Source organism: Hipposideros armiger, unplaced genomic scaffold (genome assembly GCF_001890085.2).
Source record: "Hipposideros armiger isolate ML-2016 unplaced genomic scaffold, ASM189008v1 scaffold_546, whole genome shotgun sequence".
Taxonomy (NCBI): domain Eukaryota; kingdom Metazoa; phylum Chordata; class Mammalia; order Chiroptera; family Hipposideridae; genus Hipposideros; species Hipposideros armiger.
In genome coordinates this window covers 293,513-315,118 of record NW_017731896.1, presented here as the reverse complement: position 1 = coordinate 315,118, position 21,606 = coordinate 293,513, and the positions used below count along the sequence as shown (strand labels likewise).

Sequence of the window (21,606 nt, the reverse complement as noted above, 5' to 3'; positions counted from 1 at the left end):
AGTCCTCATAAAGGAGTCATTGAATGAAATAGGGGGTGCTGGCCTCAATCCCATCCCTGACCCTATCATTATACAGTGATAATTTCACATGGCTGTTCCTCAGATGGTCCCTCAATGGAGGGCAAGAGCATCATTCTCAGGCACAGTGTAGTCACAAAACAGTGTGGCCCACATGCCCAGCCTTCCTCGTAACAGAAGAGTAAATGTAGAATAAGTGCTGGATTGGAGGAACTACATGCTCTTTAGTTTGTATTGATTCATTTAGTCACTCAAAATTTACTGATTGCATATAACATGAGAGGTATGGGAATATGGCCATGAATAAAACAGACAGCCAGTCTCGTGGAGTAAAGAATTCTAGTAGAGGGAGAAGGAACACCAACAAATATACGTTTGATGGTGATAAATGTTATGGGGAATAGTAAGGCAGGGCAAGGTGAGAGAGAACGTGGTGGGCAGTGTGAGGTTGCTATTTAGAAAGCATGATTGCAGACAAGGCCTCTGATGTGGTAATGTTTGAGCTGAAATCAGCATAATATGAGAAAGGAAATGCTAAGATATCTGGGAGAAAAGTGTTGCATGCAAAGGGAAGAGTTAGGGCAAAGGCGCTGAGAGAGGCGTGCTGGGCATGTCTGAGCAGCTGCGAGATAACCAGCCATGCAGAGGCAGGACCAGGGTCTTCTTATGAAAATAAAGGAGCCATACTGAGGTGAGAAGCGGAAATAGTGAAGGATTCAATGTCTTCTTCAGAAAAGCTCTACTGTGTCTGCTTCAGCACAAGCTGAAGGCAGCTGCAGACTGCCAGCATACACCCTAGAACATGACCATCATCATTTTAGCTTAAATATTGTGCTAAAACCAGCATTAAAATAACAATTATAGACATGGGCTTTTCTCTAAGGCCCACCTATACTAAATGGAGACTATGAGAGAGACAACTAAGCTTATCATTTCTGACACTTAAATATCCATAGAATGTCCCAATTTTGTTTCTTGGTGAAACCTCCAAAGTTTCTCACAGGCAGATTTTATCCCTATGTACCTGACATGCAATATCAAAATCATTACATTCAAGCCAACTGAAAATTGCAGGGTATCTTCCAAAGGTTGAGTTTGATTTTAAGACAATCTGGCAGTTGTGTGATAGCAGGATTATTGAGGGCACTTACGTGTGTCAACAAAACAATATCATCAATTTCGAGAAGACAACTTACATTTGTTTCCCCATAGCTGGGGGCATGCATCCAGGTCATTGAAAAGTGGTATCAAATCATTTAGACACAATAAAGGAAGGGAATGAAAGTACTCCTCTATTTTATGCCGTGAGAAATGCGATCTCTTAGGAGCCTGTCCTACAAGCCTCTGTGATCTTCTAACAGGTATTAAGACATAGGATCCATAAGATGGTTGGTAATTGGTTCCACACTGAATTTAGAGATCTTAGTACATTGATCATTCCCCAGAAAACATCTGATAAGTAAATAGTAAGAAAACAAGCAAATACCATGTACTGTTCTTGACAGATTTTTGTCCCAAAGTGATAGAGAATATATCAACGGTCCATAATGGACCATCTTGGTCTAAAGACCACGTATACTACACAGAGAATATTGGAGTGAGAATACTAGGCTTATAATTTCTGCGAAGAAGAAAATTGACATAGAAATTAGTTGTCCAATATGAGCTTAAAAACTAAACCATCAGTACCAGATATCAAATATGCAATATTAATTCAAACATAGAACAATAAAAAAATTTAAAACATGTAAAATTAAATGGAAATCATCACCTGCTCGGCCAATAAAGAAGCTAAGCTTGAATACGCATCTGCAAACTCTGGACCATATTTAATGGAATCCTTCAGTAAGCTGATGGCCTCTTCTTTTTTCTCCTGGGACCTACAGGTTATAAGGGGAGGGAGGCGGGGAAGAACAGCTTTTAAAAAAACTTTGCTTAAATTCTCCGATTAGACTTTAAGGTCTTATTTCTTTGAGTAAAGATTAACCGATTCACTCTGGATTTTATTACAAATGAATTGAACCACAATGCCCCAAGTCGTTAACAGTTTCTGTCTGAATTCTCAACGGAAAGAGATGGTAAGATGTAAATAATGCTGCAGGCTATTCACTGATTTTTCTACCTTCTAGTTCCTGCTATGCACTTTGTGAGCATTTTAGTTAATATTTTACAAGTTTGTTAACCAGCAAGTTAGACCCTCAGAGCAGCAATTTGGGGGCATTACCTGGGTGGCAAGGGAGACAGTTTGCAGCGATGTGAAAGATGGTTTGAGCCCCTGCAGTACTAGTTGTACCACTGCAGGCTTGCCTCCCTCTGGTGGCTGAGCCACCACCAGAGACAAGCCAGCCAAACGGCCCATCTTAGTCTTTGTTGATAGAACTCAGAGAGACATATTTTATTAGAAATTACTTAGAAATTACTTAGAAAATACTGTGACTACTGGCTGGCAAAGAATCATCAGCTATTGTAGCATCATATTTTTATTGAGGATTGAGGCTGAGTCTGTGTCCTTCATTTTCATCTTCTCCCAGTGATTACACTTCTGGTTTCTAAGAGGACTTAAGGTCCAAAAGTTATTACCATTATTTTGGGTGACAGTTCTCTTTCCTGTCAGTGCCATGGAGAAACACTGGGTCGTTATCCTGGGATCAGTTATCTTTGAAGACAAACATGCACACTGACAACCATCATCAACTTTGCTACTAGTACAATTCCACAAACACTGACAACCCCAGGAACTATAGAAAGCACACAGCTGAAGGGTACCCCTATCTTTACCAGTTTCCAGTGCTGAGTTGTGCGCTTATATTTATATTATTTAGGCTCAGCAACCACGTATTCAGCAATGAATATCTACCATATGCTCTGGTAAATTTTCACATAACATTATTAATGTAGTTCTCACAACAATTCCATGCAGCAGGTATTATTGTGCTGTTATACTCATTTCTCGAATGAGAACATTTGGATTCAGGAAAGTCAAATGACTCATCATATTCACATAATCGGTCTTCTGAGTCAAGACCCAGTGCTCTGCCGTCACACCACATCTGTTTATTCTAACTACTTAGAAATCCATCTCTTTCTTCTGACCTTGCTGCTCAAAGTGTGATTCACGGACCAGTATCATCAACATCACCTAGGAGAGCTTGTTAAAAATGCAGAAGCTCAGAGCCGAGCCAGACCCAATGAATCAGATCTTGCATTTAAAAGAGATGCTCAAGTAATTTGTACACATACCGAGATTTCGGCATAACTGCTCCATGAGTTATCAAAGGCAGCTGAGAGCAGCTCCTGCCATCAAACCCCTATGGCTTTAAGTCTCTGTAGGCTAAAGATCTATAGAAGGAAAACTAATATTGACGCCACATGGTTGAGTTCTAAGTGCTAGAAGCAGCATATTATAAGGTGACTTTACCTAGAAGATAGTCTTTTATCACACACCTAGGGGAAAAAAACAAAACTCACATTTCCAGCATAGACTTTACATTTAACTATTCAATTTAGCAAAGATTTATCACTGCCTATTATGTGTTAGCTATTTCCCAAGGGAGGTGGTTGTCCAAGCAATCCTCTCATTATTGAGCCTGGCTAATTCCTATTGGACCCCTCTCGATGTACAGTCTCGCCCTTGGTATCAAGGTGTAAGGCCTGTGTCCTTAAGTAAATCGTCCTTGGGATGTGGCTTGAAAGTTGCATAGTTATAAGAAATTTGCATTGCTGCTTTCTTGCTGATTTTAGTGTCCTTAATGTTGCTTTCTTGTTGATTCATTCAGTCAACAAATATTTAAAGAGTTTTTGTAAGACTCTGTGGAAGCCCACCATGTTTACATACTCCTGGGTTTCTATTCTAAAATATATCTTGATGTATTTCTTTCATGGGCACATGTTTTTAAGTAATGACTTATTTTTTTAATCCTGGTAATTTTACTATTGATTTCATGGTTAGCAGAACTCTTTCTCCAAGGATTTCATAAACCTTTATTATGGTAATTTGGAAATCTGCCTCCAAATCCAAAGGAAGATACGGACTTAAGAAATAAAGTCTGAAAATTAAGTCCCTTAGGGCATAATTTAGCTTGGATATTCGTCAAAATCAGCAGAAAAAACCCACAACAATTTGATAGTAAAATTTAATGATTTTCATTTGTCATGGTTCACATCAAGTTAGAATGGCAACTTAAATTTTTATATCTGAACTCAGATTAATTACCAATTAATACAGTCTATGAATAAATACTTGCGGTCACCCATTGACATTCATGTGACACAATAGAAAAGTGAGCATCAAAGTGATTCATAGGAGACTCAGAGTCTTTGTGGAAAACTGTGTTTCTATTAATCTCTTGAGGGACTGACACAATTTCAGAAAAACATCGTATCTTGTAATTTCATTTAGTATATAAGTTTTACAAGATGCAAATACCGCCAGGCAGACCGGACATTTCCTCTTAGCTCAGCACTCTTGGATGACTCTGCTTTTCTGTGGGAGCCTTTGAGAGTCAGTCATTAGACACCAATAGGGTTCAGGCACATGCCACCTTAACAGATATTTTAAAATGCTTTTTGCAAAAGCCAAAGGAATTGATGAGTGGCAATTCTATTGTTGCTTTGTTTCTGAAAGGTAGAGGAATAGTAGAAAAGATATATTAGTTCTGTAGTCTCTCTTTTGCTCACCCTTGGTGGAAGTTTATGAAACTCATATGGCTTTATCACACTAACTTATAGCAGATAATTCATCTAAATGGAGCCTTCCCTGGCCACATAGTAATGCAATTACCACGTGAGAACTGAATTCATTTCATCCTGTTTCTGAATTCAATAGCATCCCTTTTCATTTCTACATCACAGCCCACATTTCTCTGATAATTATCCCATATTAAAAACCAGGAGCAGAGCAATAGTCCTACACTTCCACTGGGTTATTGCAGTCCAGAGAGCACCTTACTCAGTTTTGCTTGTTAACGCCAGAGTTCATACCCTTAGTTCACCATCAGTTCCTACTTCCCTCTCTCTTCTCCTTTTACTACATATAGGCAATTGAAAGATACATTCTTTTCTAGAGCATTGCTTTCAATACATTCCTTTATATAAAAATCCTTTATATAAAATTTTCATTAATGCCCTACTGCCTACAGATAGGCTGTTAGTTTAAAACCCTCTAGGATGTGCTTCAGACCAAGATTTAAACTACCCAAGGACCCACTAGTCAAGCCAGACTAGGTGGCCTTCAGCACGTATTTTACAGAACCTAAGAGATCACCTACTTCACTGCTTCTCTAAACTCACTGTACCTTAGAATCACTTGGGGTGCTTTTAAAAGGACCTTAGTGCTCTGAGGTTGGATATCTTAATAGGAAGCTCTCCACAGGAATATGACAGCCATCCAGATTTGAGAACTATGAATATAATCTGATCTCCTTGGTTTAGAATCACAGACTCTGAGACTCAGGAGGCCGCAGTGATTTGCCCTAATGCCAAGCAAACAGGAAGCTCCCCTCCAGGTCTCGTGCCTCAGCCTGGCACTCTCGCCATGCTCCTTCACAGATGGCTTCTCCGCCCCCCCCCCACCCCCACTCAACTCCTGCTCTTCCTCTGTGAAGCCTTCCCTGACTGACCCAGCTCAGAGCATGATCCCCTCATCAGGGCTCATAAACATATAACAAAATCAGAAACCACATATGCTATCTTTCTTCTATTTTGGCTTTCTTTTTGTATCTGCATAACCCAAAAGGTGGAAAGGGAATCACCGTGAGAAGCCCTGTACTGGCCTCCCAGGAGGAGCTGCTGTTTGCTCTTCAGCTCGGCATTCTAAGGAGTAACTGGGCCCCAGCATCCTTTGCTTCTCGGAGGCCCTGGCACAGCACAGGAAGGGCTCCCGCCTTGGTCTCCTGCTGGAGGGTGCCAGCCTGTCGATCAGTGCCAAGCAGGCAAGTTTCTGAAGCATCATGATTCCCAATAGCTATTTGCTGAATATTTATTCTCTGCTAAGGACAGAGTTTTCCTTTGTATCATTTATTTTAATTCTCATTAAGCAATATGAATGAGGCATAGTTATCTCCAATTTAAAGATTTAGAAAACAAACAATACTAGCAATCGTCACCCGAACAACAATAAATAAAAACCCTGAGATTTGGAGAGCTCAAGTGATTTGCCCACCGCACACAGCTACGACAACACGAGGAGTCTAATTTACAACTTCAAGTACAGCCTGGCCTCGACAGGCCACGCTTCGCCCCCTGCACCCACCCTATTAAGTGTTCTGCACTCTGTCTGTGTGTGACCAGTTCTAGGTTTTAAGCTCTTCCATGGACAGGACCCTTGTTTTATTTATCTTACTTACTTCTGTTATCCCAGTGATCTGCACATAGTAGAAATTCAATAATTGCTGAATTAATTTTTAAAAACCCATGGTTTTATTATTTCCTTTGTGCCTAGATCTTTGCAAATCTCTTGAAATAAGCTTTCCAATATTCTAATAAAATTTGGCACAGGAGAATAATATAATTATTATCCACTTATATCTGTTCCTACACCTCTTCCAATATTATAGAAGTGTCCCTAAGGAGAGTGAAGCACCTAAGCCTTAGAATCATAAGAAAATTACAAGCATGGTTTCCATTTACTGTGCACTTTTTACAGACCAGGCACTACTAAGCAGCTTCTCGACCATAAAAAAACACAGACTCAAAACCCAGAAGCACTGGGTTCAGGTTCCACTTCTACCATTTCCTAGCTGTGTTTCCTGAGGCAAAGTATCTGACCTCTCTGTGTCTCAGACTCACAGTAGGTATGACATATGTTTTGGCTTTTATTAGCTCATTTCATGTTTCTACAATCACCCATTAAAATCGATCCCCCCTTCCTTGTTAATTTTTTTTTTAAAAAGGGAGAATGTGGTGTTTTTGAAATTTCCTCATAAGTAATATATGTCCACATTTTAAACTAGTCACAAAACATTTAGGAGGGACATCAGAGTGATTTTTCTTGTGCCTGACATTACGATAGTATATCATCTTTAAAAATACAAATATATAGCATTGCCCTAAATATAAAATAACACCACTACTAACAAACACAGGCGTTATACCCCTGGAAGCCTCATTGTATGGCAAGCACCCAGCTAAGGAGGCCTGACTGGCAGACGGAGGGCTCAGAACCCACTCAGCTAATGCTGCGCCACACAAAGGAGTGGGTCTGCTTTTGGTGGGGGTGACTGCTGAAGGTGAATATTTGGGCAAGAAAGAATCAGGAGCAATTCTGAGCCTCTTTTTCAGCCAAGCCGGGAAATCTTAGAAAATAAAGGCGTAGGCAGTTATTTTCATGTAAAAAGGTATAATAAGAGAGGCAGACAATTTCAAATAGATATGAAATTCCTTAATAATGGGAATTACCTATGTATTCTGACATTACAGATCACCCCTGGGCCAGCACAAGATGGTATGAAAATTTATAAACGCATTCATTTTGGCTCTATAATAAACTATGTAGGGAATTAAAGGCCCATTATCAATGTCAACTCCATCTCTGAAGGGCTACTCTGTTAGCCATTGAGATGAATTGACAGGTCAGTGAAAATGGGGGAAACATGAAAATAACATTTGCCTCTGATTGACCAAGCATGTGATTTAGGTAACCAAATCCATAGATTGTTTCTCTGCATGACACAGAAAAAGCTTAAATTAAGTAGTCCATAACTGGTCAACAAATTGATAAAAAATCAACCTTAACCCATACCCCGTCTGATTAGCCATGGGCAACTTGCAGTTTGGAGTCACAGAAAGGGACACAGAGTCCCTTGGGAAACTCACGTCCCACTAAGGATTCTGAGAACTGTCAGAACTTCTGTTAGGGGGTTCAACCAGCACTGATGGAACTATTAGGGATCCCTGGGTAGGTGAGAGAAGGAGGTAAGAGTAAAACTGCTCCAGGGTTAGGAAATATTTTTTTGCTTCTCAGTATCCTGTATTTCCTTATCTGCCAAACAAGTCACTAGCTGATGACTAACAATCAATCCTCCATGACTTAAAATACTCCGTTTTCACTTTTCCCTTAGAGCAACAGTCTCAAATTTTAGTGCTATGTGTGTGTATATATATATATATATATATATATATATATATATATATATATATATTCAATTATAGTTGACATACAATATTATACAACATCAGCTTCAGGTGTACAGTGCAGTGATCAAGCCTCTAACCCCATCCACGAAGGGTCTCCCTAGCAAGACATGTGACCATCTGACACCCTATGGGATGTGGAGTATCGTGTGGGAGTGGAGTCCATGGAATTGTAATAGATATGTATGATATGGGGGTGGAGGGCGGTGTGGAGCAGAGGATTGGGGGAGGGGGGTTGTCACTTTGAGGGATAAAAAGTATAACTAGTGCACTGTGTTGTACACCTGAAACTAATTTAAAAGAAAAAAAAATTCAGTGCTTAAGAATCATTAAGTGGTAAACTGCAGGATCCCAGGCCTCCTACGATTCAGGAGGCCTAGGGTAGGGCCCAGGGATCATTATCCTTAACAAGCCCCTTAGGCGATTCTGTCGAGGGTGGTCCTCTGTCTATGCTTTAAAAACCTCTGCCCTGATTTCTACACGGGATTTGCCTGATCAGTGGATCCTTGATGTGAGGCTAAACGTTAACAGGAGGAGGAGGAGGAAAGCTACAAAAAAGAGAAAGGAAGCTTCTTGGGACAAACTGAACAAAGAGAAAGGTCACAGTGCCCAGCTGACTGGCCTGGATGTTCTATACCTTTGGATTCCAGGTCATGTGGGGAGGCCAGAGTGGGGGTGCACAGAAGGTGACACTTGGGGTTACTGCAAGTGGAAGAGGCACTTTTCACAGAAGCTCTGTAGCCAATGTCCGCTGTTGTGCATCCAAGTCTTAGCTCCTGGGTTATCCATATAGGCATCACAACATAAACTAAAACCCCCTAATATTCTAGAAGCAAAATTCCACTCTCTTAAGTCTCCCCCAGGAACTTCCAAAAGGCTAAAAAATTTCTGAGAAGGGCTTTCTGGAACCAATAACATCTTCATCATTCATTTCAAGAGAAACATCAAGTAGAAATTAGATCTTGTTCACAACGTGCAAATCTTGCCATTAAACATTTGTCGTTTCACAGGGAATTTCCCCTTTGGTTAGACAGCAGTGGGGCTGCTTTTCTTGTGTTAAGTAAAAACATTTGCATTATCTCACTTTCCTGGCTCCGTCTCAATGGCAGATATTTAGCAAAAGCAAATAAAGCTTCACCACATTTTCTTTTAGTAATTAAGGACCTGTTAAGTGTCAATTTAGAAAACTTTTTGGACTCCTGTCTCAAATCTTATGACACATTCATTTAAACTGAAAGCAGATGCTTTCTTTAAAAAAGTATTGACATTTTGGGAGAATTAAGGAAATGCCAGGAACAGACATAAATGGATTTGGCAACCCACTTGGCAGCAGTGAAATTTCCCATTAAACCACAGTGGGAACTTAGAGTGCTGGGTAGCTCTCTTCATTTCTATGTCTTTGTTAGGGTACTTTGTTGTTGTTGGACCCTAAATGATAACTCTGACAAAGGAAAAAGAGTATGATTTTTTTTAATATGGTGTGTGTGTGTGGGGGGGGAGCGGGGGGCAGTGGCTGATAGACTTTACCAGTTTACATGAGAAGCTGAACCATGAAAGTCAAATTGTAAATGTCTGACGGAGATGATCTTTTCAGGGCACAGTTTTCTGTGTGCCTATTATCTTTCCTATACAGTAAAAGAAAAACATTGGATCATCCTCTGGGTAGCTTCTTTTACATTCAAGTTTACCAAGTCCATCTCTGCTCAGTGCAGTAGAAACTGACATTCACCTTAGTTTTTCTCCTTGACTTTTTACGGAAGCCACACAGGACAACCTATCTGGAGGACCCATTCATATTATGTGGTGGTGAAGAATGAACTTTGCTTCAACCCCAAAACCACACTTACTACCGTTCGCATTAAGAGAATAGATCACCAGCCATCCCTCCATGGTGGGTTTGCAATAGCAGAGTCAGGTCACCGGGGCAACAATGGGAGGTAGTTGGGGTGCCCACTCAGTGTGGTGTGAGTGGTCAAGCTTTGGTTGTCTTGAACACCTCTCTCCCCAGCTGAAAACTGAGGAAACGGATGATGGAAAGTTCTGAGACTGTTTAGCCACAGAGCAGCAGAGATGGAGACACAGTTCACATAAAGACCTCACTCAGGGGCTGGCACAGAGTAGATCCGAGGAAATATTCGTCCTGAGTCCCCTCCACCTTCACTCCTTTGAATGGCTTTTGGTGTCTTTCTCATCAGCTCAGTGAGATCACTGTCCTGAACCTTGGCAGCAGGATGCTTGCCCCATGATGGCCTTGCTCCTGCATGTAAGGAACCAGTTCTGCACCACAAGTGTGTGGAGGTGGGCTGGGGGAGAGTGTGTCCCCAGCCAGCATCACTTCAAAGCACATGCAAACATTTATGCTAAGCCCTTCTGTGATTTGATGGAAAAGCATGGAAACAGCGGTCCCAGGTTGGAACCTGGAGAAGAAGGCAGCTGAGATTAGCCTGATTTAGCCAGGATTGATTTACCCCATAGGTAAAGGACCACTCTGATGAAGCAGTTGAATACATGTCCCTGGTTTTAGGCTCAGACTGAGTGCTGTCGAAATCCCGGCTTTGCCCTCACCAGCTGTAGACTTGGGTTAGATGCTGCACCTCCATAGGCCTCAGTGGCTGGATCTGTGAAATGTGTGCATTAATCTCTACTTCTCTGGGTTCCTGTGAGGGTGGAATAAACACACCTGGGCAGGGTGCTCAGCAGAGTCTGGCACATGGGACCATGCAGTAAATGTTAGCGCCACCGGTTCCTTCCTCTCTCCCGCTATGTTCCCACCTGGCGTTTCTACCAGAAGCCTCACTGACTGATTTCTCAGCAAAGGCAGGATGCCATTCGACTGCAAGTATCGCCTTTGAAGAGAAAAGGGACTTTGAAGTTCCTTCCTGGTCTTCCACTTCCACTTCAGTTAAGTGGTGAGAAACTTGGAGTCATAGTTAAAACCACAGGTTTTTGCAGCTCCAGAGCTAAACAGGATCACCTGGTCCCATCCCTTATTTCGAACAGGAGCAAAACAGAGTCTCAAAGAGGTTGAAAGAGGTTTCACTGCCGGGGGGGGGGGGGGGGGGGATATGTATTACCTGCTTCTGATTCATTATTCATCAGATACTAAGAAATTGAGCTTAAGATTGAAAGTGAGAAATTATGTCTCTGGGCTGGTAATAATTAATAATTGCTAAAACTTATTTCATCTTTCTTGGGGGCAAGGTCATATGTCAAGCACTTACATGCATTCTTGTATGTAGTACTCATGGACGATGTAGTTACAAATACCATCTTCACTTTATAAATGAGTCATTGGAGGCACTGCAGGATAAAACCATTTCCCCCAGATCACACACTGCTACACGGCAGAGCTGATATGTAAACTCACTAAGCTCTAGATTTCCTGGTGCTGAGGAGAGCACAGGGAGGCAGTTAGTGTGGCAGCAGGATGATGGAACCCAAAACATGGCTCTAGACGTCCCGACTCACATCTTAATGCTGGGGACCCTCCTTTGCTGGTTTCTCTGTCTGTAATGGGGGAGTAATGGTGCTTCCCTCTGCAAACCCTGAGTGGGCAGGTTCATGAGACATGAGGATGTGCTTTGTACTTTGTCATTCAAATGTCAGCTACTATTGCTCTTTTCACTTAGACAAGAGATGGCAGGCAGTTTAAGTACAGAAAACTCTGCAATGCCGCCCAGCAGATAGGTGGCTTTGCAGGAAAACACCACGCTGGGCCTGATGGAGGGAGTGGAGCAGGGGAGGGAGGCTGGCAGAACTAGTAAGGAATCACCAAGAAGGAAGAGAGGCTTAAAGGAAAGTGTGGGCCAGAGGAAACACAGAGAACATGCATTTCCCCTTTCTGCCCTTCTCTCCTTGGCCTACGTAGAGCATTTTCAGATTTTCCAATGATCTAAATATTGATGATGTCTAACAACTTATATTCCAAATTTAGCCTCTGTGTCAGAGCAAAGCTGATCTCCTATAAGATTTAAGATAAAAAGTTGAGGCGTCTGGTCCCCTAAAGTCAGATAATATGTGCAAGAAAATATTTCCAATGATTACCCTTATTTTTCTTATTCTTTTAATTCAATGGTACCTTCTTTAAGATACATCTCCAGTTAAGAGTTGTTCCAAGTCATTCCCAGCATAGGCGCTGACAGGGACTAGCTTGTAAGTGAAGTCAGGAAAGATTGAGGGTTCAGGAAATGGAAAATGCTTTTGAGAGCAGAGAAGACCTCTGAAAACTCGGGTACTTGACAAAGCAGTCCAGCCTGTTTAATTATCATCTGTCAGAAATATTTATGCAAGGAAAGGAAATGACGACATTCCCATTTCTTCAAGAGAATGTAAACACAACCAGGGTTTCCTTAGTGCTTGCTCTCCCCCACAGAGCTGCCCGTGCAGAACTGCCTTCCCGCCTTAGCAGTGTTGGTTGCAGCCATCCAGGCAAAAGGAAGGATTGAGAAAACGGACCTGCCTTGCAAGCCACACTACGGACTTAAAAAAAACTCCCTCATGACCAAGTCATTAGTAATCACAGCATGAATGAGTAGAGTTTTGGTGGGGGAGGGAGACTTAACAAAAATATTTTCACAGTTAGCAATCTGTTTATATACAAATAACTCTCAGATCTTGAGGAACTAGGTAAACATTCTCATTCTTTCCCAGATAATTCAGTTTTGTAAGACACTGAGTATAAGATAAAATTGCAAATAAAACATGTTTCAGATGAACTGGAAGAGTTCTCACTTTGAAACATTCATAATATTTTTCTCAAATGCAGTTTGCAGGTTTATATTTCTCATACATTGACAAGTGTTCAGTTTGGCTGAGCGTCTGGGTGTAACAGTGTGGGAGAATAGTAGAAAAGGTAGAAGAGGACAGTGGCAGAATTATGGCAAGTCCTGAATGCTATGATGTGTGGACTATATGTGTGCTGGTAATGAATAATCAATTAATTTCTTAGGTGCTCCTAAATTTAGAGGGAGGGTGGAAGAAAAGTAGATGTTGGAAACAGAAGAAAAAAAATAATGCGTTATAGCAATAAAATAAAGAGCTCCAAAAGCAGTGGGAGGTGGTCAACAGTGTTCCATTCTTCACCAGACACATCAAGGAGAACGAGGGCTGAGAGAAACTTCAAAATTCATAGCTGATGTCCACTGCAATGCTGAGTGAACATCATCAAGGACAAGCACCAAGTGCTAACCATTTTTCTTGCCAATTTGATCAGGAGGAGTTAGGAGAACAACTTGAAAGAGTAGCTGAACTGAGAAAGTTTCCCTAGGGGATCAGAAGTCTGTGGAATGGGAAGAATCTGACAACCTAAGAAAGAGCCTATGATATGGATGGGGGAAGGGGAAAGAAACAGAATCAAGAACACATGTAGATTTTACAGTAATGATTACTGAGGGCAAAAATAAAAAAGACTGACAACAGCAAATGTTAGGGTGTGAAGCAAAGGGATCTGTTACATTGTTGATGGAGTGGAAAATGGTATGATTACTTTGAAGAACTGTTTGCCAGTTTCTTAAAACATTAAAGATATATATACCCACAGTTCTACTCCTAGATATTTACCCCCTCTACCCAAATGAGCATATAGACTGAGATGTGAACATTCAAACATGAACCTGTAAACAAACTAAATATCCACTCACAGGAAAATGGATAAACAAATTACAGCATATTTGCCCAATGGAACACTATTCAGCAATAAAAACAAAGAACAGTAATATATAACAACACGGGTAAGAATAAAAAATTATGCTAACCAAAATATCCAGACACAAAAAAAAGTACATAGGAAATGATCACCTGTAAATAAAGTTCTAAGGCAGGTTAAACTAGTTTATGGTGAAAAAAAAAATCAGAACAATGATTGCCTCAGGAAAGGGAGAAATTTACTAACTAGAAGCATAAGGGGTCTATCTGGGGTGACGGAAATGTTCTCTGTGTTATTTTGGCAGTAATTACAAGAGTATATAAAATTGTCAAAACTCATTGCACCAAACACTTAAGGAGTGTGAATGTTTTTGCATGTTAATTATGCCTCAATTAAAAAAATCACATAAATACTACATGTGTGTCTGTCATTACACTAAACAATTAATTTCTCAGGTGCTCCTACATTTAGAGGGAGGGTGAGCACTTGTCTTATGAAGGAGGCAAGACAATTCTTTCTCCCGTGGAAGAGAAAAAGAAGAGGGAGTCTGTGGCCATGCAGGGAATTTTGAGGTAGGCAGAAGGGAAACTGCAAAAGTTCACCTTGAATAACTTGAATATGCTCAGTAAAAGTAAGGGTTGATATCTTCTGGGTGTGTGTATGGGCACCGAAGAGGGGAGCAAAGGATTCATGTGTTAGGAAAGCAGAAAATATTCAGGAGACGTTGTAATACCATAAAGGATGAATCTCTAACAGCTCTAACCCTCGATCCTGTTTTTTCCTACAATGCTGTCTTCAGAGTTTTGTAAGGGTCCCAGTCAACTCAGATCTGTGTTCTTCACCTCCAACACTTAACAGGATGAGGCTCTAGGGCATACATCCTTGACAGAGGTGAAAACTGCTTCTTGGAGGATAGGTGGTCCAGTGAAAAATCATCTTAGATATTATAATGTTTTGTGGTATCCCAAAGCTCAACCCTACTTAAGAAATCTTATTCTTGAGTATTTCATTGGGGTGGGAAGGGGTGATTAGGAAAAAAATAAAAGGCTTCTGCCGTGGCGGGGGTGGTGTGATAATGAAAGAGATTGAGAAATACTGGTCTAGGGAAAGCAAAATGCAGGCATGGGGGTACCTTTGGTTGGGGGGGTCTGCTCAGGCAAGTAAATGACAGTCAAGGTGTGAAGAAGTCTTAAGTTGATGTCACATACATCACTGAAATAGATCAGATAAATTATAAATTATGAACATGATAATCAGAGAGAACAGACGTTCTTACAACAGTAAAGAGCAGGGCTAGCAGGAATGAGAAGAAACTTGTCATAAAAGGCAGGTCAACATTAAGGTCTTTAAAAGAAGACAGTTGAGCCCAGAGACGAGCTAGGAGGTGGCAGGTCATAATCTTCATCCTGTCAATAGGTCAGTAGGAGTGACACATACAGGGGGATGGGAAGAGTGGGCAAAGGTTAAGAGGTTAAGGTCAAAGAGGAACATTTCAGAATTCAGGTACTAAAGAATGAAAAGGTCTGCATAATTAAAAAGTCCATAGCATGGCCATGTTGGTGAATGCCCCGGGCAGAGCAGAACTGGAGGACCCTGGAGTGAAGATGGTGGAGAAACCGGGTGATAGATGCAATTCTTGAATTCAGTAAAGATGGCAGCACAGGTTGGGAGAAAGGGTAAGTCATTGCTCTGGTGCTCAATTCCCTGAGGATGATGGGAGAATGTATAAAAGACTGTAAGATACCAGTGATAAGGATGGAGATGGTGTTAATGAAATGCTGGATGGGGCTTCTAAAGAGCTGGGGAAAGGAGACCTGGAGAGAGATGGGTATGAGTTGGATAAAGGTAAGGGGGAGAAACTGTAATAGGTTGAGACTACAGATAAGTACAGATAAGCAAAGTTGAAGGTAATCCGGATACTAGTAGGTCACCATGGGGGTGGGGAGTAGCATATCACTCCAAGGAGAGGATGCAGAACTTGCCCACTCAAAGTTGACATCCTAATGTGGTGGGAGGAACCTCAAAACGTCTTTCTTTATCCAGTAGGCTAGCATTTTGGATTCCTTGGGGCTTCAGTTAAAAAGTAGAGAAGGGGAGTGACCAGTTAGCTCAGTTGATTAGAGCGTGGTGCTGATAACACCAAGGTTGCCAGTTCAATCCCTGCATGGGCCACCGTGAGCTGCGCCCTCCTTAAAAGAGTCAACTATGCCATTGTAGCATGAAAGCAATGTGTAACCAATGACCATGGCTGTTCCCCAATAAAATTTTTTTAAAAAGAGAGAGAAGGGGAAAACTGTCTTGAGTGTATAAACTTCCTTTTTATGAAATAAAAGGTGGTATAACCAGTGCCAAAGCTATAAGAAAATTTATCACTAACATTTAAATTTATTTCAAAGTAATGGTTACCCTTCTTTCTGTGTACTTTTACTCTCTAGAGATTCAATTTTCTAGAAGAAAATCAAATGTATGCTGTTACCAAATTCATCTTCTATATAGTTCAATTATTGGACATTGCATTTTCTTCTCAGTTTTGATTACAAGATTTATTGTAACACTCATATAACACCTCTATCTTATCGTGAGTGGAAGGTAGTTTTGGCAATGAGGGAAGTATATGATTCTTTAGGAAGTTCTTTTCATATTCTGTTTCAGTAACAAACACCAGCAATTATTTTACCCAAGCAGTCAAAGAAATATTTTCCGATGCCCTGAATTTAAATATTCTATTATATATTTTTGAGCCATTAGGGACTTATGGTCTTTCCATCCATGAAAAGTTTATGCTAATCTTGCCTATTTTCTTTTACATTTTAGGTTTCAAGCAAGGCCAACAATAATTAATATAAATTAAGAATGCTGGCATAGAAAGCTGTTCCTTATCAATCTGTCACACTATAAATGTGCTGCACAGAATCATAATAGATTAGCTTTAAAGTCTAATGAAATGGTCTTGAAAGATGCCAAATATATTTGGGTAACACTCAGTGAAGTCTACTGCTATGAACAAATCTAAAGCTGTCTGTCATATAATTTCAAGAATCCAAATGAAATTTGTCCTCAGTGCTATAAGATTTCTGAGATGGTCTGAAAGAATCACATCTTATTTAGAGCTTTTGGCCTGGACAAAGACTCACATTTCTCTCAAAGTCAAGGTCATTAATAAAGGTCTGAGCTGTACAATAGCAGCTACTAACCACATGTGGTTATTGAGCCCTTGAAATATTACTAGTCTGAGATGTACTGTAAGTGGAAAACATACACTGGATTTCAAAGATAAATCATAAAGAACAATGCACACCTATCTCATTAATATTTTTACATGTTTGACTTTAAAGCTAATTTTTAATATTAATTACACGTTAAAAGGATATTTTGGATATAGTGGGGTTAAATAAAATATTTTATTAAAATTAATTCCACCATTTTAATATTTCGACATATTGTTACCTGAAAATTTTAGATCACAGATTCTGGCTCTCTTATTTCTGTTGGGCAGCACTGCTCTAGGCTGTATTCCAGTTTTGATAGGAGCCACAAGAGGGCAGTCGAGTGTGGTGGTGAACGGCAAGGGTACCAGGTTAGATGGATCTAGGTTCAATTCCATCTTCTACAATATTTCCTCACTAAGGGACTTTGGCACATTGCTTCTCCAAACTGCTCATATCTAAAGTGATAACCTGGGTTCTTAGAATGAGCATTAAGTTCTAGCTTATAGAAAAGGGCACAATTTAAAAAAGTTTGCTGCCTAGCGAGAAATAAATAGGGCGTACATCTTAAATAGTAAAATGGATCAAATCAAACCAAATTTAAAATATTACCTTCTTTTAGCCTTTGATGTATAGCTACTTAGTAGAAGAAATAAACTAAGGAAAACAAAACTAAAACTCAGCGTTATCTAAATGTGGATTAGCTCTGTTGTTTTCTCGGTCACTTCTCGTTACTAAGGAATATAATGTAAACAAACTTTAGTGTTTCCTTAAGAAAAACAGGAAGGCAATCACCTGCCACTAAATGGCTAAATATTAAGTAATTTTTGGATAGGAGAGCTGTCTAGGCAGCATGGGTAATGGAAAATAAATAGGACAGGAATCAATCTTGGGTAGGCCACAGCCTAAGTCAAGGCACATGAGATCTCCGAACCTTGGTTTCCTCATCTGTAAAATGGGGATGAGGATAATAACACGTCTCACAATAGACTGTTTTAAAGATTAAATTAAATAATGGATATAAAAACACTTATCTGTAAACTGGAAGGTATTACATAAATGTTAGCTGTTATGATGATTTTCTTCTACTGGATTCTAAGAATAACCTACCCCGATATGGCCGCTCTCTGGTGTAATGTGAAAGAGCAGAAGGTAAACAAGGGTGCTGTAAAGGCACTTAACCCCCAGGACCTTGGTTTCCTCTTCTTTCCCATCTACTTTAGTCATTGAAAGGGATGCTTAAAAAAAAAAACAATGCACTCAGAAAACTAGAGTCTTACATATATAAATGTAAATCATTATTGTTGGTTCAGATAATCATCAAGAGTTGATTTTACTGAAAAAGAGAGGAAAGTTTCTATGTTAGGTATTCAGGAGTCCCTCCTGCTGTGAAAAGTAGCCATTGCCATGTTCCAGAAAGTATTTCCTTATACTTTTAAATCACATATACTAATCCAAGATAATAGTGGCAAGCCTATGTGAATCCAAAAAAGAAGGTTAGAGTGTTCTCTCTTGCTCAGGTCCTGTCAGGATGATATTTAAAAGAGTCTCTACTATCGTTTTCAAGTAGAGCCACATCCAGCCACAACATGATCATCATAATGTCAGGAGATCACTCCTAACAAGAAACATCATTTCATATACAGGCAATTAAAGCTGTCTTTTGGGGAAAAAATACTCATCTGTGTGATTTTTGAAATTAGTACTATATAATCCAGGTACCCAAAAGACTTTGACAGGATCTTATCCAGACATTAAGTTATTTGGGCCCTAAATTAGGACATTTGCAGATGCAACAATGACTTTAAAAAATTAGTCCTTAGAACTCCACATAAAGAAATAAGAGCTCATGAAAATAGTAGAGTACAATAAAAGCACCTTATTGACCTATAAGAAGTTATCTACAATAATTAGATTTCATTCTCCCCACAACTTTTGATTTGTTCTTATTTTTATTTATTTATTTATTTGTTTAGCTGAGCCATCCTGCCACCTGTTGGCAGCTCAGCGGCAGCTCAGCTTGGGCCAGGAATCGAACCGGTGACCCTGTTGCTCAGAGCTCGCACTCAAGCGAGCTGTTAACCAACTGAGCCACTTGGCCAGCCCAGTTCTGATTTTGAAACGGAACTTACTTACCAGTACTAAAAATGGCTTTTCTGTCACAGTGTTCACAGTGTTTACTTCTTCGTTCTTACTGTTTTTCATCATTCTTGATTTTTATCAAGTTTTAACAATAAATTATCTAATTTGAAAAATTAAATTTATCTAGCTTTTGCTGATTTATACTTTTATTTCTTCCATTGTAATTATACTTTCCTTGCATTTATTTATTGTGTGTAGTAGTCCTTTGATTTTGTGTTCCAGTGTATGGATAAAGCCATTCCTAAACATAAAACTCCATGCTCAGGATGGCACCTTATACATTGTTAGGTTGTTCTATGATGAACTCACCCCAATGCTTCTGTTCAAATGGAATTAGATAAAAACATGCATTAACACAAACATTAGGGAAAGGGACTTATATGTACATGTAAAATTCAAGGAGCAAACAGGAAGAAGGTGCATGATGAGTTACTGAGGCAACTGAGACAATCCTATCAGGGGAGGATAAAAGAACTAAGCAAACCATTAGCCTTAAAGGTACGAAATGTGCTCTCTAGAAGGTTAGAGTCATTCAGTAATGTGTGAATTGTCAGCATCTTAACAAATACAGATAAATATATCACCACAGCTGAATGTAACCATTTTCACCTTTTAATTTCCATTTCTAACGTTCAACCTTTTTTTTAAGTTTAGAAATTTTATTCCATAACCACCAACATTTTCACCTCTATTATTGCCACTGCTATCATTGCCACTACCATCAACAGTGTGCTTAGAATTTATATTAATAAAAAAATAAGATGCAAAAGTACCCCTTTGTTTTAGGCTTCTTTCTGTGACACAAATTGTACTATTAACCTTTTATAGGGCAGTGAGGGAAAAGCCAACACAAGTGATTACGTCAGGGAGGTCTTCCTAAGAGCAAGAGTTACTCACTATAATCAGTATAATGAGTTATAATCAGTATAACTCACTTTGTTTCTTACCTATAGTACAAACTGGCATGTGTTGTGGTTATGTCACTTGGTTACACTGTGAGAGCAAACTGCTTTTCCTACACCAGCACATTCCCCAAAGTATATTCATGAAATACTTGGGAAATAACCTAGTAAAAAAGACTGATTTGGGAAATGCTGCATTTTATTCCCTTCTTGAGGATTCACAGGACATTTAGCATATTAGAGATTCTTGCAATAAAAGCACTCTCTTCTCAGCGTTTCATAAGTTTATTTGACCATGTAACCCTTCCCCATTCCCACCTCTCTACAATCTGTGAACATCTCCCGGGACTAACACGTACATAAAGGCACTCTGGAAAATACTATTTTTGGCTGATAAGGGATAGAATTAATTCAGGTGCATATTACATCCTCCCAAAGCTCAAAATCCCTAATTGTTCCACTCTTGGAAGAGAAGACAACAGCACAACCAAGTAAGCGTTGAGAAGGAAAGGATTTCTGGGAATCACAAGGCTGTTTGATCAAAGGTACACGTTCTACTTACTTAAGGAGATTCCCAAGGTTGAAAAGAGCTCGGTTGTGCTGTGGATTTAGCTGCAGAGCCTTCTGATAGTACGCCTTTGCCTCTGCTGTGTCTCTCATCAGTGTTCCAAGGTTGTTCAGGGCACTTGCATGGCGTGGATACAACCTGAACAATTAGAAATACTAAGTCATGGTTGTTTTAAAACTTCTAAGTTTGGTACAGTTTGCTTGTTCCTCACTGCCCTCCCCCAGGATGCCACAACCCAAGTGAAACACTGAATCTTCCTTTACTTTCATGGCACGTGCATGCCAAATCCTTTTTATCCAGTTTTATTGAGATATAATTGACATAAGTTTTATGTCACTGTATAAGTTTAAGGCATGCAGCATAAAGACTTGACTTACATATATTGTGAAATGATTGCCCCAAGAAGTTTTGGTAATATCTATCATTTCACATGGATTTTAGAAAAGAAAAAAAAATGTTTTTTTCCTTGTGATAAGAGCTCTTAGGATATACTTTCTTCACTTTCATGTATACCATACAGCAGTGTTAACTATAGTCATGCTGTACATTACATCCCTAGGACTTATTGGTCTTGTAACTGGAAGCTTGTATCTTTTCACCACCTTTATCCAATTCCCCAACTTTGGTAACCATAAACCTGATCTTGTTTTCTACGAGCTTGGGGTTCTTTTAGATTCCACATGTGGGGGCATCATACAGTACAGTGAGTCCTCACACAGTGCTGTCAGTGGGGCCTGTGACTTTAAGTGAAAGGACTATAATGAGACCAATTTCACCATAAGCTAATTGCTATAAACAAGAGCTAAATGACATTGAATGAAATGATATTATCGAGGACCTGCTGTATTTGTCTTTCTGTCTGACTTATGTCACTTAGCATAGTACCTACCCTCAAGGTCCACCCAAATTGTTGTAAATGGCAGGATTTCCTTCTTTCTTATGGCCAAGTAATATTTAATTGTGTGTGTGTGTGTGTGTGTGTGTGTGTGTGTGTGT

The 21,606-nt window shown here is 39.8% G+C and overlaps 1 protein-coding gene across 1 annotated transcript in view; it reads right to left on the bottom strand.

Annotated features, from left to right (window-relative positions):
• TMTC1 (transmembrane O-mannosyltransferase targeting cadherins 1) overlaps nucleotides 1-21,606 on the bottom strand; it is a 268,764-nt gene that overhangs the window by 32,719 nt on the left and 214,439 nt on the right. Inside the window, exons 12-13 of the mRNA XM_019668969.1 lie at nucleotides 20,605-20,748; nucleotides 1,790-1,898 (exon numbers count right to left, since the gene is read on the bottom strand). Of these exons, the coding sequence (XP_019524514.1) occupies nucleotides 1,790-1,898; nucleotides 20,605-20,748 (253 nt within the window). The remainder of the gene's footprint in view (nucleotides 1-1,789; nucleotides 1,899-20,604; nucleotides 20,749-21,606) is intronic.